Below are 23,151 nucleotides of genomic sequence, written 5' to 3'. Positions count from 1 at the left end.
ACACACGTTGTGCTACATGGAGACTCGGAGAGACCCATAAGAGACTCGCAGAGAGAGAGGTACATTAAAGAGCAGCCACAGCGCGACTCAAGCTGTGGACCGTACAGTCAACCACCGTCGTCTCTTGCTCGAGGGAAAATGAGCTGACGTGACTGCAAGGCCACCTCGTGAGTCCTGTGTCTGTAGACAGACCACTGCTAGTGCAGTCGCATGCAGCTCAATGCGAAGCAGTGCTGGTTGAGATTACAAACTAAACTAAAGTATTTATATTTAAAATTACCAGGTAAGGCCCCACTAGCTATGTAGATTTTCTTTTTTCAGCAGCGACCTGGCTATCACAAATGATATCTCAACGAAGTGGCTTATCACGAAGACATGTATGGCAGACACAAAAAAAGAGACGCGTGTTTGTTAAATGTCGAGGGAAAACGGACCTGGAGACAAATCCACGCGATCACGGGGAGAGAGAAACCGCAAACTTCAAATATACAACAGCAGGAGTCAGAATCGGAACTGAACCCACGACCTCCTGTATACCACGCGAGGAAGTTAACATCTCCTCGCCACCGTGGCACCCCACACAAGTGAACGCCTCGCCTGCCTCACAGTGGTAGGAGCTTATCAAATAGAAACAGATCAAGTGGCGTAGTCTCTTTCATATCTGTCTCTCCGCATACACTATATACATCACGAGCAACACATCCACGGGACCAGTTGTGTTGCCGGTATCGACATGGCGATGTCGGCAGAAGAGAGGCGTTTTACCCTTTCCGGAAATAACGCAGGAGGTGATAATTGGGTTTTAACCCTTCTATCTGGCAACAAAACTGACACCTTTTTACAAGGAGTCATGTTTGCATAGACCACAATACCTGCAGTCATGATGGAAACAAAAAACATAACTCTGATAATGTGCACTGTCCTTGAAGTTGATGGTCCACACCCGAGACAGCTTTCCTTAGAGCCTAGTCTCACATGGGTTGGACCAGATGATAAAAGGGTAAAAAGCCAATTATCATAATTTTTTACTGGCAAATGAAATTCCAATGGTGTAAACGCAGGAGGTGTCAAGACGCCCAAACACCAAATGGACTCACCGATTGCAAGGCGTCGAGTCTGCATTAACCGCACATTCACGGATTGGTGTTTGCATCGCATCTGTGCTGCCGATCGCCTCCTCGTGTCGTTGTTCTCTGGCCTGACAACTGGTGGGTGGGTCAAGGCCATGAAGGAGGACGTCTCTGCTGGAGGCCACTGTCGTGTCAGGGACAAGGCGTGCATCATCAGAGCACGTCGCTTTGGATGCTTGACCACAAGCGCGACGTGTGGTCAATGCAGACTCGATGCCCTGCAGTCGGGGTGTCTATTTGGTGTTTGAGTATCTAAACACCTCCTGTGTTATTGTCGGAAAGGGTATGAAGACTTTTATATTTTAATCATCATCATGATAATCATTAAATTATATTGAAGCCGTTGAAGTAAACAGTGGTTTAAAATAAAAGAGACCGTCTATGACATCCAATATATCACTTCTAGGAGACATCAACACTGACACGCATTAACAAGGGGCGAAGTTTCTCCAATGAACACGTGAATGCACATTTGAGCACACTGCACAGAGTTACACACTTCTGCAAACCTTGCACGTTACACACAACAGCATTATAGGATACAGAGCTACTATTGACCACGGTGATAATAGTAATAAGAGTAATAATCAGAGGAACTCGCTGACAGTCAAGACGATGGGGCCACGTGTATTCACTCTCCCTCCCGCCCCCGGCCGCCTCTGCCCACCCAGCAGCGGTCGCGTTGACCAGCGTCACTCACGGGGTGACGGTTGGTCACTCACGGGGGGGGGGGGGGATGGCACGAGCCCCCCCCTCGTGCCCCCCACGAGCCCCTCCCCGTGCCCCCCACGTGCCTCTCGCGTCTCCAACGTTGTAACGATGACGAGGGACCACGTGCCGAGTTTGAATGTCGCCATGTTGATGATCGTGGTCGTTGCCAAGGGACACGACGGTCACGTGAGGCCCGTGACGGTCACAGAACTCCAGCACGGCGAGAAGAGCAGACGTGTTTGTGTGATTCTGCGTCGTCCCTGCTCTCTTGAACGTGAACAGCGGCGACACTTTCAACAACCTGAGAATCCCATCGACCGATTATGCCACGAGAGCTTCCCCAAGGTGAGCGTCGGACTTTTAAAGGGAAATTATCAACATTTTTACCCCAAAAATGTCAATTTCTTCCCTGCACACGCACACACGCACAACACATACGAGACAGGCAGCACAGTAGAATAAGCTCAATGCTTATTTATATTCTAGATTTGATATTTTCGTGACTGCAGGGATCCATACTCTTTGGTTCTTTCGGTAAAGTCACGGACTTCAGCAATTGTTTCTTGCTGTGGTTGTCCCACCTGATGACGGACACTTGTGTTGCGCCCGAAACGTCGTGATTAAATTTATGAAAATGTATACCTACGTGACTCTAATTATATTGTACTAGATCTAGAATTAATATTGTACTAGCTTTACTACCCGGCGTCGCCCGGGACTTGGATTATTGTCTTGGATTAATACGCGGAGGGTGGGGGGGGGGGTGCGTGACGTCAGTATGCACACTGCGTGACGTCACCGCTCCCTGGCCGTGCAAAATGTATCATTATTGTGCCCCCCCCCCCCCAAATACAAAAGTCTATTTTTATATTTTTTTCCATTGCGTACTGTCTGGAAGTTACCCACATGCCAAATATCAAGTTTGTTGCATGTTGGGAAGTATGTTAAACATTTCGAACAGACACATTCAATAATGTACCGTTTTTGTATATAGATGAGGTAAAACGATCGTTAAAGTATTTATTCGTCCATATTTGGTCAGAAGACGACGTGACAATAAGTCGACAGCACGTCAACAGCACTGCTGCGAAGGGAAACAGATAGAATAGATGGCGCTGTTGAAGTGGGGCCATGACCCACGTGCGCCTGCACCTGTGGAGGCCGCAGTGTCGCTATCGACACGGATCGTGCTGAGTGGTTGTGTTCTGGTGCAACCTGTTCACCACTGCCCACGCAGCAGCAGCAGCAGCACCACCCGTATGGTTTAATTGCGTGTTGGTCGCTTTAAATAACCAATCTCGCGATAAATAGTCACTCGAAAGGCTCGAAACGCCGAGCGGCCAGCAACCAGCAGCAACTTGTAAAGATCGCTCTGCGTGTGGGGTTTGGGGTTGGGCCAAGTGGTCGTTGTAGGCCGTGATTCGTGTCGGGGTGAAGCGGTCGCGTTGACAACCGTCACTCACGGGGAAGGGGCAATGGGGGGGGGGGGGGGCAAAGGACCCCCGTAAGTGACCAACCGTCACACGGGGGGGGCAATGGGGGGGGGGGGGCAAAGGACCCCCGTGAGTGACCAACCGTCACTCACCAATTCAAAATCATGAACTTTATTAATCGTGGATAAATCCGATGAGCTATAAAGCTCTTTTAAACGATTTCAGGAAATTACACCAATAACAAGTGAAAAGTATGAGAAAAGTAAGTTAATCCCGAAAACGAAATGAGCTCCACTCTTTTTAAATCCTTTATATTAAGTTCACTTGCGCGCTTGCTTGCTTGCGCGCTTACGACCGTGCAAATCTTTCGGTCGTCTTTTTAACCCACTTCCCGTGATCCAATCGAGCTGACATTTTGCACACAGACTCGTTGTGCGTGACAATTTATTTTCGTGAAAAAAATGTTCCACTTTTTAGGATAAATAAAAATTCATATGTTATTTAAAATACCAATGTGATAAAAATGAAACTCTTACTCAAGAAAAACAGAAATGAGTAATAAAATGAAACCGATGCCACGCATGTAAAGGATTTATAGTGAAAAACTTTGTTTTTACGGGTAAAATTTTTTTTATTAAACCAGGTGAAGCCCACTGAGCTATTTAGTTCTTCAGAAGCGATCGACAGGCCCATGTCTGTCTCCAGTGGGAAATGTAGAGCCGTGTGTTTGTCCGCAGTGTAACATGTGATCGCTGTGCTTCTGCTTCTTCTTGCAGTTGGCGACCCCCGCGAGGGATCCCGCGGGGCTGTGCCCGGGACCCCCTCCCCGGATGAAGCCCGAGGCGCGGCGCGGGTCGCCGTGCCGGAGCTGACGGGAGCCGCGCAGGCGGCGGCGGGGCCGCGTCTGGGGGCGGAGCCTCAGGTGAGGGGGCGGGGCCCCGGGTGGCGGGCGGGGCGGGGCCCGCTGGCGCCACTCAGCCAATCACAACGCTGGTTGTGCACGAGTGGGGGGAATTGTTATTGGATCATGATCGGCGACGTTTCGGGCAATGGTCCTTGTGCAGAGCACGTCAACAGTTGTTAGACCCTTTTATAACGTAGCCTATAGAGGGTGGCCCAAAAGTCAGGACACGCAAAGTTATTGTATTTATCTTAACAAATCACAAAGGGTCATTGAGTTTATTTTTAACAAATGTTAAAACTGATATCCATTACCATTTTGAAATGCATTTAGCACCTTTTTTAAATTACAGCTACCTTTTTTGCATGCATAACAACGAACTGAACTCGTTCGTCTTTAGTCAATGGCAACTTCTTTGAATATTTTGTCAGTTTGGGGTTCCTCTAAAAAGTCTATCGTCTATATATATTTCAGAGACATTTAATGCAGATCACTTATCGGTTCATGGACTTAATTTGATTCATTTTGGAGATAATTCAGTCTCACGTGTGTTGGGATGCCAGTCCGGATGGGAGGATTAATTGTGGATGTGTTGACTGCGTTGCTGTGGCAGGGCCCAACCATGACTGTGGCAGCTGGAGCAGAGGGCACCTCGTCCGGTAACGACCTCACGGTCTTGGCCCCCACCTCGTCCAACGAGGTGCTGGTGGCGGCCGACGAGTGGCTCAACACGCAACCCAGCTGCCTTCGCCATGGCTGGCCTGAACCCTCCCTGGTGCCAGCTACAGCACGCGATAACATCAGCGTGTCTGTGCTGCCTGCACCCCAAGGTGAGCGTGCGACCGCGCGACCTCGTGACTTCTCGTTAGGGTGGCAGCCACCAACAGAAGGGCCACTTTGGAGCCACTGCTGTTGCCCATCATGAGTAACACGGGGAGCTTAAAACACCTATCAGACAACGTGACAGGCATATCACATTATTCTCGAATTTGAGCTTCATACTTCAATGTGGAGCAAAATCTTTCCGGTTAATGGTGGCACCACGGGTGCTGGCTGGGGCCATGTTTTATCTATAATGGGAAATGTAGACCCAGAAGTACGAAATGTGATCACTGTGCTTCTTCTCCTTCTTGCAGATGGCGACCCCCACGAGGGATCCCGCGGGGCTGTGCCCGGGACCCCCTCCCCGGATGAAGCCCGAGGCACGGCGCGGGTCGCCGTGCCGGAGCTGACGGGAGCCGCGCAGGCGGCGGCGGGGCCGCTAAACCAACCACAACGCTGGGAGTACACTGGGGTGGGTATTGGATAATGATAGGTGACGTTTCAGGCAATGTTCCGTCTGCAGAGCACATCACAGTTGTTTGCCCTTTCATACCGTCGCCGATAGAGGGTGGCCCACAAGTTAGGACACACAGATCTTATTGATTTATTTAAACAAATCACAGAGGATTGTTTTGTCATGGTATTAATAATAATAACAAAAAAAATGTTAACTTTTAGACTAAATGCTTAAAACGTTGCAATTTCAGTGGCACGATGAATGAAACTTTTGGGCCAACCTGTATTTTGTACTCCTATCATGTGTTGATATTGTTCGTTGTTGTAACATTCTTACCTGCCCCAACTGGACACCTATACGAAAGAGCTTTATAACTCATCGGATTCCTCCAGTCTAAATATCTATTCTGATTCTGATAATAATGTGTAATAAATATATAATGTGTGGTTAGATATAAAAAAGTGACGTTTCAGGCAATGGCCTTTCTGCAAAACACATCACAATTGGCCCTTCACAACGTCACCTATAGAGGGTAGCCCAAAAGTCATGCCACATCGTGTCATCATTTTATTTTAACATGTAACAAAGCATTATGTTGTTTGTTTTAACAAATGTTAAAACTGACTTCTGTTTACATTGATGCACGATGTACGAATGAGCAATCACAGCTGTCTTCTTTTGCATACGAATGACAATCAAACTCGTTCGTCTCTGGTCAATTTCCTGTCCATGTTTTCAATGTCATCTGAAAATGAAGAAGAAAAATAGATATTAATAATAACATCAAGTTCAAGTTCATTTATTAGGTATAGCCCTGTGAGCCATTCGGCTCTTGAATCGGGTGCAACCACAACAAACAAAAAAACATGAACAAGAAAACATCTTAAAGTGACTATGTGACTATTTGCAAACAGAAAATCCAAGAAAAGACGGCAAAACATTGCAACGCTGTGTGCAAAAATCCCAGTGGGATGCAAGTCCGGAGCGAAACATTTTATTTTAGGCCACTAAATAGCAGTGGCAGCTCGGGGTGTACATCTCCTCTAGAGCAGTTTTGAGTGAAGATATCATAGGTAGTTATTCAAGTTGCAGTTTATTGGCAATAGCATTCCAGACCCTGGGGGCATCAATAGAAAAGGCCCTTCCTCCAGATCCCGCAGATAATCTGCGGATTTTTTTGTAAGTACATTATGAATCAAAAAGATCTGGTGCACAAGCCGTCGAACATTAAGAGATGTTAAGTTTGACCCAATGTAGAGATCACAGTGGTGAGTCCTATATGGGCAGTTCAGTGCAAATCTTAAGGCCGGGGTGATACATTGAGTCAAACTTCTTCAATGCAGTACTTGGGGCTGATTTATACACGATGTCACAGTAATCAAGTAGAGACAGTATGGTAGCTTTTATCAATTCCAAACGGAACATAGGGGGGAAGCAGTGCTTGTGTCGATACAGAAAACCTATTTCTGTCTTTTTACCAATATAATCAATGTGATCTTCAAAATTCAGTTTTGAATCAAGGATGACCCCAAGATACTTATAGATCTTGACTTGCTCTATTTGATCATTATTTAAGGAATGTTATTGGGGAAAAATAACTTCCCGCTTTAGTCCTGGTGAGGAGCATCGCGTAATTGCCCGTCACGTGACGGGTATTTTCACGTCGTAAACGATCCACTGTGTTGTGACTTTGTCGATGACGCCACCTCTGCCGTCTTCCTCCGTTTAATCGACGTCTTCTTTCGTCTGCGACTCTTCTGGATTCATCTGAATGAACTCAAAATTACGGAATGTGACGTACCAAATGTAATTTTATCTTCTCCGAGAATAATGTATAACAAACCTGCAAATAAAGAATGAAAAATTGTAAATCACCTTCATTATTCTAATAGCTGTTGGAGTTTCCTTTCTGTCGGGAAGAAAGTAAACGAAAAGTTTCAATCGAAAATTAGTTTTGCAAACCTTTATTTTTTTTCTCACCTGTGAGAGTGAATGAAACAATGTAAACACGCGGTTCTTGACTTATGTTTGTTGCAAATGCGCAATTGTTTTGGTAATTATTACATTATTATTATTATAAGTATTGACTTACTGGATTCCCTATTGATGTGAATACTAAAAAATGAGCTGTTTATAACCCGGAAGGACGCGTCGTTGTGTTCACCAGTTTTCGCTCAAAACGTGAGCAGAAAATCGCTTTTACCAAAATGAATTTGCACTCAGTGAGAGGAGCGGCCCTAGAGCAGCTGCTGCCAGCAACTGGCAACGCCCTCGCCAACCACCCAATGGGCGGCCCCACCCCCAAACCCCAAGGGCAGATCCAGGCTGAGGTTTCTGGTAAACTGGGAAACATTTTGCCCCGATTTTAGGTATGATGATAACTTAATGTTTTAAGCAAAATTTTTTTAAACAGAGGAATAATGATTCGGTCTGTCCGTTCGCCCGTCTGTCCAACCAATACATTCTCAGGAATGTTGAGAAGTGAATTGTAATTCATATTCCCGCTGTATGCGCACAGGAATTGAAATAATGACATCGTCGTTATTTTATTTGTATGTTTACTGGTAGTAACCTCCTGGTTACACCAGCCCACAGGGGATTATTTTGTCCGTCCGTCGTGCAGGGAGGAGCTGTGTGAGGAGGGAGGATCTGGGTGCGGAGGGTGGGGCTTGGTGGGGAGGGGCTGGGTGGGGAGGGGCTTGGTGGGGAGGGGAGGGTTGGGAGGGGCTGGGTGGGGAGGGTGGGGCTGGGTGGAGGGTGGGAGGGGTGGGGCTGGGTGGGGAGGGGCTGCTCACCCCGTGGTGCCCTAACACGTTCCTTCGGAGTGGGCAGGTAGGAACTTGGTTGGACAGCGCGCCGATCAGGGGGGGGGGGGGGGGGTCAGTTGGATGAGTGGGCGTGTTTACCCTTCCCCCCCCACCCTCCCCAACATCGCCAACCAATCGCGGCGTAGCTCGGTGTTCGGTGGGGAGTAGGCCTCAGCAAGGTAAGGTAATTTACCCTTTTTACCGGGTAAAAGGGTAAAGGTGTCAACATGCCAAGGGGTAAGGTCAAGGGTAGGGTAAAGGTAGCTCGGAAGAATTACCCGGTAGGGTAAAGGTAGCGCGAAGTATTACCCGGTAAATACGGTACCTTGTTTACCGCTAAAAGCTCCGTGGAGCAGTCCATGGCCTCCATTTAATAAGTAATATTAAAAATACTTTTTTTAAAACACGCTTTCATTAAATCTACGAGTAATAACAGAACTCCACGACTCCAGGAAGTGGCCCCGAAGCTTGCCATAACGTAAGGGACCGTGGTGATTTACAGCCAACGTCAGTTGAGCGTGGACAAATAGACCCAAGCCGAAACATAACATATAAAAAATCATGTTAAATTTTTTTTTTATGATAGAATATAGTACTGTTATCAGTATGCCATAAGTATACCAAGTGTGCAGTCGATACCACATTAGGAAGTGGGTTAAAATTGAGTTACAAGATTTGAGGATACGACAGCGATGACAACGACGACAACAATGACAACAATGACAACAAGCGTGTAAAATTGGAATCATCGAGAGTACTCTATATGAATAAAGCGCGCTATCTAGCATTTACCGTTATAAACCTTTTTCATGTGTAGTACCCTAGTAATTACCCTGTAATCTGGTAATTTGTATGGGGTAAGGGTAAATGGTAGGCTCTTGCTTTTACCTTACCTGCTAAAGGGTAAAAGGTAAGGGTAGAGTGATTGTATTGTGGTAAGGTAAAAGGTAGGGTAAAGGTAGGCTCGTTGTTTTTACTTTTTAACTTTTACCTTACCTTGCTGAGGCCTAGGGGAGATGCATGGGTGGGCAGAATTCCGGATATGCACGACAGACAGACAAATAATCCCTGGTGGGCAGTGTGGAACCTGTTGCTCCTACCTGTATAACACTCTAGGTAACTAAGACTCACACACACATACACTCACTCTCACACTCTCAAACTCACACACACTCTCACACTCTCAGACTCACACACACTCACTATCACAGTCTCAAATTCACACACACATACACTCACGCTCAAACGCACACAGACACTGACATCTCACACTCTCAGACTCACACACTCACACTCTCAGACTCACACACACACTCACCCTTACACTCTCAGACTCACTCTCACATTCTCAGACTCACACACACATACACTCACTCTCACACTTAGACTAACAGACACACACTCTCACACTCTCAGACTCAAACAAACACTTACTTTCACACTCTCAGACTCACACACACACACTCTCACACTCAGCGTGGCGTTCGGGGGGGGGCAGTTGGATGAGTGGGCATGTTTACCCTTCCCCCCCACCCTCCCCGACATCGTCAACCAATCGCGGCGTTGCTCGGTGTTCTGTAAGGAGGGGATTGCATGAGTGGGCGTGTTTACACCCCACCTATACCAGTGGCCGCCCCGCTCGGCGTTTTGGGGGGGGAGGGAAGTTGGATGATTGGGCGTGTTTACCTTCCCCCCACCCTCCCCGACATCCTCAACCAATCGTGGCCTTGCTCGGCGGTCGGTGGGGGGGGGGCATGGGTGGGCTGCATTCTGATGCACGACAGACAAATAATCCCTGGTGGGCAGTGTGGAACCTGTTGTTCCAACCTGTATCAACGTTTAACCTACTCACACCGGCTTGTGCCTGCCCTCACAGTCGGGCATATTTGCGGAATACACCACGCCGCTGTTGACCCTGGCCATTGACCGTTACTACCAGCTCCCTCCGCAGGAATGTGTTTTGCTCGAATTTTTGGCGCCCCACTTAACTTGGGGCCCTAGGCGGCCGCCTCGTTCGCCTTCATGGACGGGTGGACGCCCCTGTTCAGTTACAATAACTTACTGGATTCTGAATTGATGTGAATTAAAAAAAAGTGAATATTCATTATTAATCGCAAGGGGAAAGGTCGATGTTCACTCATTTTAACAAATGTTCACCGTAAGTGCGAGAAAAAGTCATCAAAGTGAAACTGCACTGAGTTCAAATTCAAAGCAGATTCTGCTCCTTTATTTCAAGTTCTATTCGACGTTAAAAAAATACCTATTATCACGCACAAATTAACTGAATAGTTTATTTATTATTCAGTAATATTGGTGTCAAAACGCAAAGATAAAATACAAACAGAGGATATTTTGGGAGAACATTGATTTTTCTTCTTACAACAAACGAATAATTAGTCACAATTTTAATCTAAGCCTTCGAAGAAAATAAAAATCTTGAGAATTGCATGGAACTCCACCGAGCCGAGTCAGTGTTACACGCAGCATGCAGAGTGTCCGGCGTTAGGCACATGTCACCGAAACTTTGAGAATAAAGTTAACTTTTAAAATAAATAATGAAAACGTTGTAATGTAAGTGCCAAGATAAATTAAATAACCCCGTGTCTTAACTTTTGGGCCAACCTGTATAATAATGTGTAATTAATGTATACTGTATGATTAAATATATAACAGGTGACGTTTCAGGCACTGGCCCTGCTTCAGAGCACGTCACAGTTAGTCCTTCATGACGTCGCTAATAAGAGGCTGGCCCAAAAATCAGGACACATCGGGTTATAATTGTGTTAACAAATAACAGATTGTTATTTAGTTCAAGATTAATGCACGAATTATCTTTTAAAATTAAGTTAATATCTTTAAAAAGTTTACAGCTGCCTTCTTTTGCATACGTAACGACGAACTGAACTCATTCGTCTTTAGTCAATGGCCCCTTCTTCATAGGCTATTTGGCGAGTTAAAGTGAGTTTGGGGTTCCTTTAAAATAGATTATGTTTATATATTTGAGACATTTGATGCAGGTTGCCCATCGGGTCGTGGACTAAAATTGTATTTCTTTTGGTGATAAAATAGTCCCACGTGTGTTGGGATCCAAGTCAAGATGAGAGGAGCAATTGTCGATGTTTTGACTACGTTGTGTGGCAGGACCCAACCACGACTGTGGCGTGCGGAGCAGAGGGCACCTCGTCCGGCAACGACCTCACGGTCTTGGCCCCCACCTCGTCCAACGAGGTGCTGGCGGCGGCAGACGAGTGGCTCTGCGCCCAACCCAGCTGCCTTCCCCATGGCCGGCCGGAACCCTCCCCGGTGCCAGCCACAGCACGAGAAAACATCAGCGTGTCTGTGCTGCCTGCACCCCAAGGTGAGCGTGCGACCACGCGACCTCGCGACCTCGTGGCCTCTCATTAGGGTGGCGGCCACCAATGCATGGGCCGCTTTGGAGCCACTGCTGTTGCCGTTCACGAGTAACACGAGGAGCTCAAAACACCTATCAGTCAACGTGACAGGCGCATCATATTTTTCGCTACATTGAGATTTAAACTTTAATGTGGAGCAACATCTTTCTGGTCAAGAGTAGCAGCACGGGTGCTGCTGGTTGGGGCTACTGAACAGTGCCATGTTAAACTTTCGTGGGAAATGTAGAGCCGTGTGTTTGTCCCAAGTACAAAATGTGATCACTGTGCTTCTCCTTCTTGCAGATGATGACCCCCGCGAGGGATCCCGCGGGGCTGTGCCCGGGACCCCCTCCCCGGATGAAGCCCGAGGCGCGGCGCGGGTCGCCGTGCCGGAGCTGACGGGAGCCGCGCAGGCGGCGGCGGGGCCGCGTCTGGGGGCGGAGCCTCAGGTGAGGGGGCGGAGCCCCGGGTGGCGGGCGGGGCGGGGCCCGCTGGCGCCACTCAGCCAATCACAACGCTGGGAGTGCACGGGGGGGGGGGGGTGTCTTACAAAATGATAGGCGACGTTTCAGGCAATTGCCCTTCTGCAGAGCACATTAATAGCTGTTGTCCCTTTCATAACGTCGCCTATAGAGGCTGGCCGACAAGTCAGGACACATGGAGTTACTATGTTTATTTGAACAAATAACAGGATTATTTTGTTATAGATAGTAATAATGATAATAGATACACTTTTAACTTCAAGAATACAAAATTCAAACGTTGTAATGTCAGTGGCACGATAAAGGAAATATCCCTCTGTCCTAACATTGGGCCACCATGTATAATGTGAAAAATAGATTCTGTATGTATATATTTCTGAGACATTTGATGCGGATTGCCCATCGGTTCATGGACTAAATTTGGATTTATTTTGGTGATAAAACAGTTCCACGTGTGTTGGGATCCCAGTCAAGATGGGAGGAGTAATTGTGGATGTGTTGACTGCGTTGCTGTGGCAGGACCCAACCACGACTGTGGCGTGCGGAGCAGAGGGCACCTCGTCCGGCAACGACCTCACGGTCTTGGCCCCCACCTCGTCCAACGAGGTGCTGCCGGCGGCCGACGAGTGGCTCTGCGCCCAACCCTGCTGCCTTCCCCATGGCCGGATGGAGCCCTCCCCTGTACCAGCCACAGAGAACATCAGCGTGCCTGTGCTGCCTGCACCCCAAGGTGAGTGTGCAATTACACAACCTCGTGACCTCTCGGTAGGGTGGTAGCCACCAAAGCAAGGCCGCTGTGCCACCACAACTTTTGCCATTCAAGAGTAACACGAGGAGCTCAAAACACCTATCAGTCAACGTGACAGGCGCATCACATTTTTCGCGAACTTTAGCCTGACACTTAAATGTGGAGAAAAATATTTCTGGTTAAGAGTAGCAGCACGGGTGCTGGCTGGGGCCACTGGATATCCACGCCAGCCCCATCGGCAGTGCAGCGCTCTGCGATGACACCGGCTTCCGACCCTTTGTGCAGAGGAGGACGACGGCATTCCAGCGGCACGGCTCTCGTTGTTTGCACCGGAGCGGCTGAACCTCCGGTGGGAGAGCGACGTGGGCAAGGGTGCCGGCCTGCGCAACCTGGGGAACACCTGCTTCCTCAACGCCACGCTGCAGTGCCTCGCCTACACGCCGCCGCTCGCCAACTACCTGCTGCTGCAAGAGCACTGCAGCACCTGTAAGTACCCTCCCCCTGGCACTCTCGTTTACCCATCGGCTATTTTATTATCACGGTTATTTTGGCTGATGTGAATTTCACACTTGATAAGCTACTTCGTTGAACTATTATTCGTGGTCAGATCGCTTTTGAAGAAGCTAATAGCTCAGTCGGCTTTACCTGGTAGAATAAAAACATAGTTTAATTTGTGTATGTTTTTAAGTGGTTTGTTTGCCTTGCCTATATTTTGCACTCCTATCGTGTTTTTGTATTGTTTGTTGTTGTAACCTTTTCACCCCGTAACATTATTGGACATCTGCAAAAAAAGAGCTCCGTAGCTCATCGGATTCCTCCAGTATAAATCAGTAAATCAGTATTGTGTTTTTCATAAACACGTGCACACGTGGCGAACATGTGTTTAATAGGCTGCACAGATTAAACTTGGGCTTATAAAGCATCTTGTGATGCAATTGGTACTTAGACACAACATTAATTGCGATTGTTGCTGGTGCCAGGTTTCCTCGCGTTTGTTGTTACTCCCCAACTGGGCTGAGTGCGAGTGGCGTGCGCTGACGGATTGTGCCACCTGTGCCCTCGTTCGCAGGCCAACGGAGCGACTTTTGCCTGATGTGCGTCATGGAGCGTCACGTCGTCAGCACGTTCAACAACTCGCAGACAGTTCTGACACCCAAGGTCATCACTAACAACATCACGCGTGAGTCCCAATACTAAGTTATCGCCGCGATCCTTCGCCGTCTGTGTTCCAAATCCTTTGCACCGCTCCTTTTGAAACGACTGTTGGGGAGCTCTTGAAGGATGTCATCAGATCCTGTATCTGTCACTTTGTCCCCATGTCCATTTCTCTGCAGGCATCGCCAAACACCTGCGCATTGGGAGACAGGAAGATGCCCACGAGTTTCTGCGATACGTGGTCGATGCCATGCAAGCCTCATGCCTCTATGGCCACAGCGAGTGAGTACTGCGCGCCAGTCAACATGCGGCAGTCGTTCTGCAGTTCGGTACCTCACGGCTTCCTCTCGGTTTTCTGCACGATTGTACTTCAACGTCTGTGAAAAGCTACTCACACTTTTGTGTGAACACCTGGGAGATGCAGAGGTCCGGTCCTTCTGACACCACGGTTCTTTGACCTTGGTCCTGACGTGGGCCATCTTTTGTTGGCGCATTTCACGTTGCCTATAAATGCCGGGGGATAAATTTCTCGAGGTCGGTGGCCCCTTCACATCATTCCTCGTGTTGACGGGCAGCACATGGCACGCTGGGCACAACAAAACTGCCGGGCAACAGCACCGCGTGATGGCTGCCAGCTTGCCCCCAGCTCTGTGGCTGTGTCGTGAAGGTGGCTGCCCTGTGCAGACGCGACCACGTTTGGTTGCTACAGAGCACGCGTTGCAGTGCTGAAGGGAAAGAGTGAATCAACAGCTCGGGCAATGGTGTAACTTTCACACATGCGTGTGCATCCGGTAAAGGTGCTACTGCTGCTGTAACCACCGTGTGGTGTCGTTCTCTGTGATTGGCAGGCTGGACAGATACACGGAGGCTACCACCCTCATTTACCAGATCTTCGGGGGTTACCTTCGTTCACGTGGTAAGTTTTGCGCACTCCTCTAGAAACTTGTTAACCGCGAACAGTAAGTGCACCATCACAGTGTAGACCTGCTCGCGTTGCAGCATTTACACTCACACACGTGCCACACGGAATAACCTTTTACCAGTTGGTGAAAAGTAGCAATTACTTATGTCAGTGGGGAGCGTGCATTTAGTTTGACTAAGACACATGTGACGTCCCTCCCTAATGTGTGTTTGCTTTGCAGTGGAGTGCATGCAGTGCTGCAATGACTCCAACACCTACGACACATGCCTGGACATCGCACTCTATATTAATGTAAGCAATGAGAAAACCATTTCTTAACAGTTATACATGTACATACGGTGCGAAGGAGGTTCAACATGCACACATCAACAACAACCGCCATTCGCCACTAAATGGCGATGATGTCACCATGGCACTTGTGCTAGGCTGAGTGCACTTTAAGGCCATGTGAAGTGTCGAACGCCTGCTGGCAGGTCACGGGACAGACCCAGGTGCCATGGATTGACTGAATGAGATGACTGGCTGATGTACTATCTGTGCCCCCTTCTGTGCCAACATACATCACGCAGACACATCGATCAGCCACTTAACATCCAAACACACTGCCAGTAGCGTGCATCATCTCGTTTATTGCGGTCGTACGATTTAATACAAGATGCGGATTTTCGGAGTTGCCGTCACAATACAATGTTTATGGAATGCTTCTTAAGGGTCTTCATTTGCCTTTCACTCTGTTGGGCAACAGAACTCATCGCATCTGGTGGAGGCGTTTGGGGAGTTTTTCAACGAGGAGATTCTGGATGAATACACCTGTGCAAGGTGAGCGGGCCGTCGTGTTTCGACACCCTGCAAACATTTGTCGCTTCAAAAGTCTGCAGATTAAATATATATCTCACGATAATATAAACAGAAGAATATTAATTATGATAAATAGTTTAGAACATAATATTAGTTTTACTAAAAAGTATTTTATAAATAATAATAAAAATTACTAAAATAATAGTAAAGAAAAAATTACAAGAAATGTCGTTTAAAAGTTGCCCTCATCGGTTGGGGAACGCGTGCAATGTCTGGCGTTGTTGTTGTCGTGCAGGTGCTGTCACAAGGGGAAAGCGACGAAGACGATGGCTCTCCACCGCCTGCCCAACGTCCTCACCGTCTCCATCAAGCGGTACAACCTCTACGGCGTCAAGATCAACCGGGTAACGATTCTGCCCCTCCACATCGTTCGAATTAAATTATTTATTGACAGCCCTTTGTCAGTTCAACGCTGGAGAAAATGCCTCTCCATGTTGGAATAGGTCCGACAGATAGACTCGCCCCCCGTCATGTGACTGTAGAATTTCCACCACTTGCTCAGGGCTATGAACAGGAGATGAGCACCGTCTTCAACGCTCAAATGAGCGAGACATCACGTCATCACTTTGACGTGTAACTGAGATGGTGCCCTATCTCTGCTGCCTCACCCCACCACCCCTGCCGTTTCCTCTCCTAATTGTCTCTGTGCACTGCCTCCCCTCCTGTGCGCTGTCTGTAGAACATCACCTACCCGGAGCACCTGGACATGCAACCCTTCACCTCAACATCTCAGGGCGAGCCCGCGATCTACTCCCTGTACTCGGTGCTGGTGCACAAGGGAGCCAACTCCAACAGGGGTCATTATTATTGCTACAATAAGGTAATTCCATTTGTTACCATCAAACAATAACAACGCACATCTGCAATGCGCCCATAATGTTACACATTTCTAATAGGGAGGAATAAATAAAACAGTCTTGCAACTACATTTTTACTTCAAACTTTCGTGACTGCAGGAAATCATATTCTTTGGTTTTGTAAACATTGTAACCAAGTGTAGCTTTGTTTTAACTGTGCACAGATCAGCGATGGAAAATGGTGCCGTATGAACGACTCCATCATGCGGCTCGTCGACACCAAGGCTGCCATGAGTGAGCAGGCCTACATGCTCTTCTATATTCGGCAAGTCGCCCTTCTCTCCCATCCACTTGGACCTCCACTTACACCCATCCCCCAGACCAGCTCACTGCACAGATATTGTCTTGCGCGAGCAGCAGCAGTCTCCTTTCTAGGCAGTTGAGTTGTTCCGACTAATTTGGAGCTTAGCGGCTCGATGAGTGTCCGGCCAGACAGCTCAGCGGTGGAGCGAGCGGTGGTGTTAACCGCAGTTTGCGATGTGTGGTGCGGGCATTCAGGTCCCCAGAATTGAATGCGCCACCAGCGGAGAGCTACCGCCCGCTGGAGCACGTCAAGGCGACGTCTAAGTTGTGCATAAAACGTTCCCACTCGGCGATGGAGACCCAGGACCTCGTCACTGAACAGCAGCTCTCTTCACCGGCACGCAAGGTAAAGGATGGTTTTGAAATGTTACCCCACGTGCGTGGAACTGGGAGAATGTACACCCTGACAGTGCATAATTTTACATTACAGGAATGGTGAAGTACAGCAATCTTGTTGTTAATACTTTAGACCAGTTTTGTTTCATTCACTCAATGTCGAGCGGTTTGGACTTGAGCGCCCTCATCTTGTTTATCTCCAGAAACTCAAGATGGCGAACCACCATAACGGGAACAACTGCAAGGGCGACGGCAAAAACAGCGGCAGCAGCAGCTGCTACCGGCAACGCCAGGCACGCAACAGCCGCGGCCGCCGCCGCTAGTCCCAGAGCATCCGCCACCACCACCACCACCCCGATCTCCAAGCAGCCAGTGCCAGTCCAACAGCAACCACCGCCACCGCCAGTTCCGCAGCAGCCATCGCCAGTCCCACAGCAGCCGCCGCCACCACTCTCATCTGACAGCAGCCGAAGCCAGTCCAACAGAAACCACTGCCATCGCCAGATCCACAGCAGCCACCGCTTGTCTTGGAGAAGCTGCCATCAGCACCACAGCAGCTACTGGTAAAGTCACGGAGATAGAAAAATAATAAAAATAAATAATAATAAAAACAGTCCTGCAACTGTTCTTGCGTTTTGATGTATTTATGCAATTTCTACTTACAGTATTTACTTTATTTATTTGTATTTAGTGACTTGCTTAGCTTTCCTACACTTTTCACTCCTATAGGTTTATGTATTGTTTGTTGTAACTTTCTGACCCGCCCCTACTAGACATTTGTGAAAAAGAGCATCGTAGCTCATCAGATTCTTCCAGTCTAAATAAAAATTTAGATTTTGATTAGATTGGTCCAAGGTTATCGATGCAGTGATATGTTCAGGCAGACCGTACCGTAACTTCAACACCATCATAGCAACCGTAGCACGCTCTGCAGCTCTGACGTTGGTGTGATGCTCTTGAGGAACTTGTTGGCTAGAGGGTATCGTGTGTTGTTATTACATGAACGGAGAATGTTGGGTGCGGTTTTGTAAACATTGTAACCAAGTGTAGCTGTGTTTTAACTGTGCACAGATCAGCGATGGAAAATTGTGCCGTATGAACGATTCCATCGTGCGGCTCGTTGACACCAAGGCTGTGATGAGTGAGCAGGCCTACATGCTCTTCTATATTCGGCAAGTCGCCCTTCTCTCCCATCCACTTTGACCTCCACTTACACCCGTCCCCCAGACCAGCTCACTGCACAGATATTGTCTTGCGAGAGCATCAGCAGCAGTGTCTCCTTTCTAGGCAGTTGAGTTGTTCCGACTAATTTGGAGCTTAGCGGCTCGATGGGTGTCCGGCCAGACAAGCTCAGCGGTGGAGCGAGCGGTGGTGTTAACCGCAGTTTACGATGTGTGGTGCGGGCATTCAGGTCCCCAGAATTGAATGCGCCACTGGAGGACGTCAAGGCGACGTCTAAGTTGTGCATCAAACGTTCCAACTCGGCGATGGAGACCCAGGACCTCGTCACTGAACAGCAGCTCTCTTCACCGGCACGCAAGGTAAAGGATGGTTTTGAAATGTTACCCCACGTGCGTGGAACTGCCCGGGGAGAATGTACACCCTGACAGTGCATCATTTTACATTACAGGAATGGTGAAGTACAGCAATGTTCTTGTGTCTACTTTAGACCAGTTTTGTTTCATTCACTCAATGTCGAGCGGTTTGGACTTGAGCGCCCTCATCTTGTGTATCTGCAGAAACTCAAGATGGCGAACCACCCCTACGGGAACAACTGCTGGAGCAACTGCAAGGGCGACGGCAGAAACAGCGGCAGCAGCAGCTGCTACCGGCAACGCCAGGCACGCAACAGCCGCGGCCGCCGCCCCTAGTCCCAGAGCATCCGCCACCACCATCCCGATCTCCTAGCAGCCACTGCCAGTCCAACAGCAACCACCGTCACCGCCAGTTCCACAGCAGCCATCGCCAGTCCCGCAGCAGCCAATACCACCACCACCACCACATGTCTCGAAGAAGTCAGCGCCACAGCAGCCATCGCCAGTCCCGCAGCAGCCGCCACCACCCTCATCTCACAGCAGCCGTCGCCGGTCTTGGAGAATCTGCCATCAGCACCACAACAGCTACTGCCACCGCCAGTCCAACAGCAGCCACCGCCACTCTGGTCTCACAGCAGCCACCACCGGTGTAACAAGTGGCACTCGCCCCACCGATAGTGGTTGGTGCCTGAATTCCACACGATCAAGTGGCTCACCCTTTGCTTCCTCTCAAATTCAAACTAATTTTGAGAGACATTTAGGAAGGCACCAGGAAGCGGCTCACCATGGCGTCGCCGGCCCCAAAATGTACTCATCGCCAGCTCCACCATCAGCGTCTGAAATCACTTGAACATCATTGGAATCACCTTGGACTCTACATTCTCACTCGACGACCACATTCTCTAAACAATAAAGAGCTGCAATTATTACCTCAGGGCCTTATGGCACACCTGTCCAATGCTGACATGGAAAACATTTAAAGCAACTCTAAACTCACAATCCACAACGACTTGAAAAACCCAGCATGAAAGCGCTTAAAATCACGCATGCATTCTGGGAAACAAGAGCCAAGATCCATGCAGCCGACACCAACCCATTACGGCTTGGAGATTCTGTTCATTACGAGATCAATCGTCAAGAGAGTTGGCCCCAGGAACGTTATTGTCATGGTGACCGTAAAATGAACCGTCCCATAACAAATGAAGTCAAAAGTTGTGTTCCGCGCAACGTGAGGCTGGAGTGCGGTCTCAGTGAGGTCGTGCAAGGTATTCCCTACGGTTCTTGTCTCTGTTTATTTGAAATGCGGGGCATTATTTTGCGTTGTGTCGGGGATTTAAAAAGTCACCGCTGTTGCAAAGTATTTATTTATTGAACTATGAATACGTCGGCATTTTTTATACTACATATCCGTTAAATCTTTACTTAAAGCTTTCGTGACTGCAGGAATTCATATTCTTTGGGTCTTTCGGTAAAGCCACGTAGATAGAAAAAATAATCAAAATAATAACAATATCTCTAAACCTTTATATACAGCCTGCCTCGGCAGATTTCCCCCTCTTTTTTCACCTCAAGACGATTGCTTGTGTTGCGATCGAAACGTTGTGATATTGTTATTATTTTGATAATTGTTTCTATCTACGTGGCTTTACCGAAAGACTCAAAGAAGACATATCTGTTACTTTGTTTTTACGTAAGGGGTGTGCACATTTCAATGGACACGCTAAACCGTAGCGCCAAAACGTTAACACGTGAAATGTACGGATAAATGATTAACTTTGTCAAGCACTTTATTTCCATGGACCATGATGCCTCCAGAAACAGCGGTTTCTGAACTCGTGAATGTAGATCGGTGACAATTCGGTCTCCTCAGGGTTTTTATCGTTTGTACAAAAGCAGCTCAAAGTGTGGGAAGGGAAGCGAGATTACTGTTTTCCAGAGATTTTGTCTACCTCGTTTTGTATTTGCACTTGACATCAATATATACTTGTCGTGACAAACACTGGTCTCGCTTCCATTTCTTACTTTGCCATCGCAGTGTGTGTGTATGTATATGTCTGTGTGTGGGTGTATATATGAGTATGGGTGTGGATGTGTGTGCATGTGTTTGTTTATGTGTGCATGTATGTGTTTATGTGTTTATGTGTGTATGTATGTGTGTATGTATGTGCATGTGCTCGCTAACAGCACTTGCCCCAACAGCCTGATTGTCCATACGGGGGTTCTTTGTCTTTGTATGTCTGTGTGTACGTGTTTGTGTGCGTGGATGCGCGTGTGTGTATGAAGAACTTCTTTAGCACCGCACACAGCCAACCGTGCTAATCTGAGGTGTGGGGGAACGACAACAAACTAAACACAAAAAGCAAAAGTGGCGTGCAACTAGCACAGGAGTACACTTGTGTACACGTGCACTTGCTGTACTTGTCAGAAACGTGTGTGGGTAAGAGGTCAACACCGCCTTGCTGACCTAATTAAATGTTGAATATAAAAAGTGGATAGAAGGTAAAGGTACAGCCCCTGCGGTTGTTCACGCCACTGCCGGCAAATGGGGCCTCCACGAGAGGGAGCTGCAGAGAGCCCCTGTGAGGGTAATTGGCCTACTCCTCCACACTGGCCAGGAGGTCTTGGAAGAGGAAGTCAAATATGAAGTTAGATTAACCTGCCGCTTACAACATTTGACCGTAACGCGTTTGGTGGCGACGCGCTTCTTGCCGGGCCCAAATCCAGGGCGGCGTGTGAAGAAAAACGGGGCCCAGAGAATGTTGACTCCAGCACTGGGGGGGTGCCGGTACACTGGGGCACTGCTGTGGGTGTGGTTTCTCAATCGCCCAGCCACGTGGAGGAGTAGCCACTGATACGAAACGCAACGCCTTCGTCTCATCTAATCAGCCCGTTCACCCGTGAAGCGGTGGCACGGCCCTTAGCTGCCATCAAAGTTCGATTCCCGGCCACGGCTAACGTCGGTGCTGAGTGACATCTGAACAGATTTTTGGGCTGCCTCCTCTTCACACCAACTCGTACTGACCAATTTCGATTTAAAGCTTTCGTGACTGCAGGGATTCATCTTCTTGGTTCTTTCGGTAAAGTCACGTAGAAGGGAAGTAATAAAATAATAAAAATAAAACATAATAAAACAATTCTCACGACGTTTCGGCCACAACGCAAGCAGCCGTCCTCAGGTGAAAACCAGGTCCGTCGAGGCGACAGAGTCTGAATGAAACAGCACACGAGCTTGGAGCATATATATAAGCTGGGCGCATTGACAAAGGAATTTGCATATCAAAAGGAATTTAGCATATTTATGGGAAATGCAGGAATGTGATTAGTACTGCATATGCATGTGCATTATGCAGGATTAACAGCATCAAAGGGAGCTGCAGTTACTGCTGCTGCAGCAGTTGCTGCTGCTGCAGTTTCTGCTGCTGCTGCAGTTGCTGCTGCTGCAGTTGCTGCTGCTGCTGCTGCACTTGCTGCTGCTGCTGCAGTTGCTGCCTTATCCATTTTAATATAACACTATGTATTATTCTACCCACCCTAATGTGTATCATACTGCTATATGTTTACTGTACAATTACGACACCATACATTACTCTGCACACTGCACCATGCCAGTGAGTGGAACGTGGTCTGAAAGTCACCGTAAACGTGAACACAATCAGTTAAGATCCGAAATGGTTTATTACGTTCTTCCAATGATTGCTAAGCCAGAATCCATCTTCTCGGTTGAAATTGTCTCTGTGTTTGTATATGTGGATCGCCTCATGAACGAATCTCTCATGATAGCCAGATGGCTTGCAGAGAACCTCTGTCTTGGAGAAGTCAATGTCATGTGAGCCCACTGAATTGTAACAGTGATCTGCCACGGCTGAGGTGTTTGTCCTACCGTGTTTCAGGTCTGCCTTATGTTCACGGATGCGGTCCGAGACATGTCGTTTGGTTTCTCCAATGTAACTGCTACCACAGAGGCAACTTAGTTTGTAGACGCCAGGGTACTGTATGTCTGGAACCACATCTTTTACAGACGGGACCAGATCACGGATTTTATGTACTGTGTTGAATCGGACCTGGATCTTGTGTTTAATCAGGATTTTGGAGATCTTTTTTGTGACCCCAGCAATGTAGGGTAAGGTGATGGTCTTGAAAGGCTCCTCAACAGGATCCTTCTTGATGGTTGGAGTGATGGCTTTGCGGATTGTGTAGTCGGAGTAACCATTAGCCTTAAGAGCTTGGCGTACGTGTTTGAGTTCACTGGAAATGTGTTCATGGTCGGAGATGCATTGGGCTCTATGATATAGAGTCTTGATG

The 23,151-nt window shown here is 48.0% G+C and overlaps 1 protein-coding gene across 1 annotated transcript; it reads left to right on the top strand.

Moving 5' to 3' along the window:
- Positions 1-1,973: 1,973 nt before the first annotated feature.
- LOC133340708 (ubiquitin carboxyl-terminal hydrolase 17-like protein A) lies at positions 1,974-17,637 on the top strand. The gene is made up of 18 exons (XM_061549098.1): positions 1,974-2,186; positions 4,051-4,196; positions 4,789-5,005; positions 5,312-5,469; positions 11,403-11,619; positions 11,957-12,082; positions 12,686-12,865; positions 13,169-13,369; positions 13,953-14,063; positions 14,218-14,320; positions 14,887-14,954; positions 15,181-15,251; positions 15,706-15,779; positions 16,054-16,162; positions 16,498-16,638; positions 16,840-16,940; positions 17,174-17,324; positions 17,518-17,637. Exons 1-18 carry the CDS (start codon positions 2,165-2,167, stop codon positions 17,635-17,637), a joined length of 2,316 nt encoding a protein of 771 aa, XP_061405082.1. The 5' UTR covers positions 1,974-2,164.
- The last annotated feature ends 5,514 nt before the right edge of the window (positions 17,638-23,151 follow it).

Source organism: Lethenteron reissneri, chromosome 10 (genome assembly GCF_015708825.2).
Source record: "Lethenteron reissneri isolate LAM-NWPU_2019-01 chromosome 10, ASM1570882v1, whole genome shotgun sequence".
Classification (NCBI taxonomy): domain Eukaryota; kingdom Metazoa; phylum Chordata; class Hyperoartia; order Petromyzontiformes; family Petromyzontidae; genus Lethenteron; species Lethenteron reissneri.
This window is presented reverse-complemented; position numbering and strand designations above follow the sequence as displayed.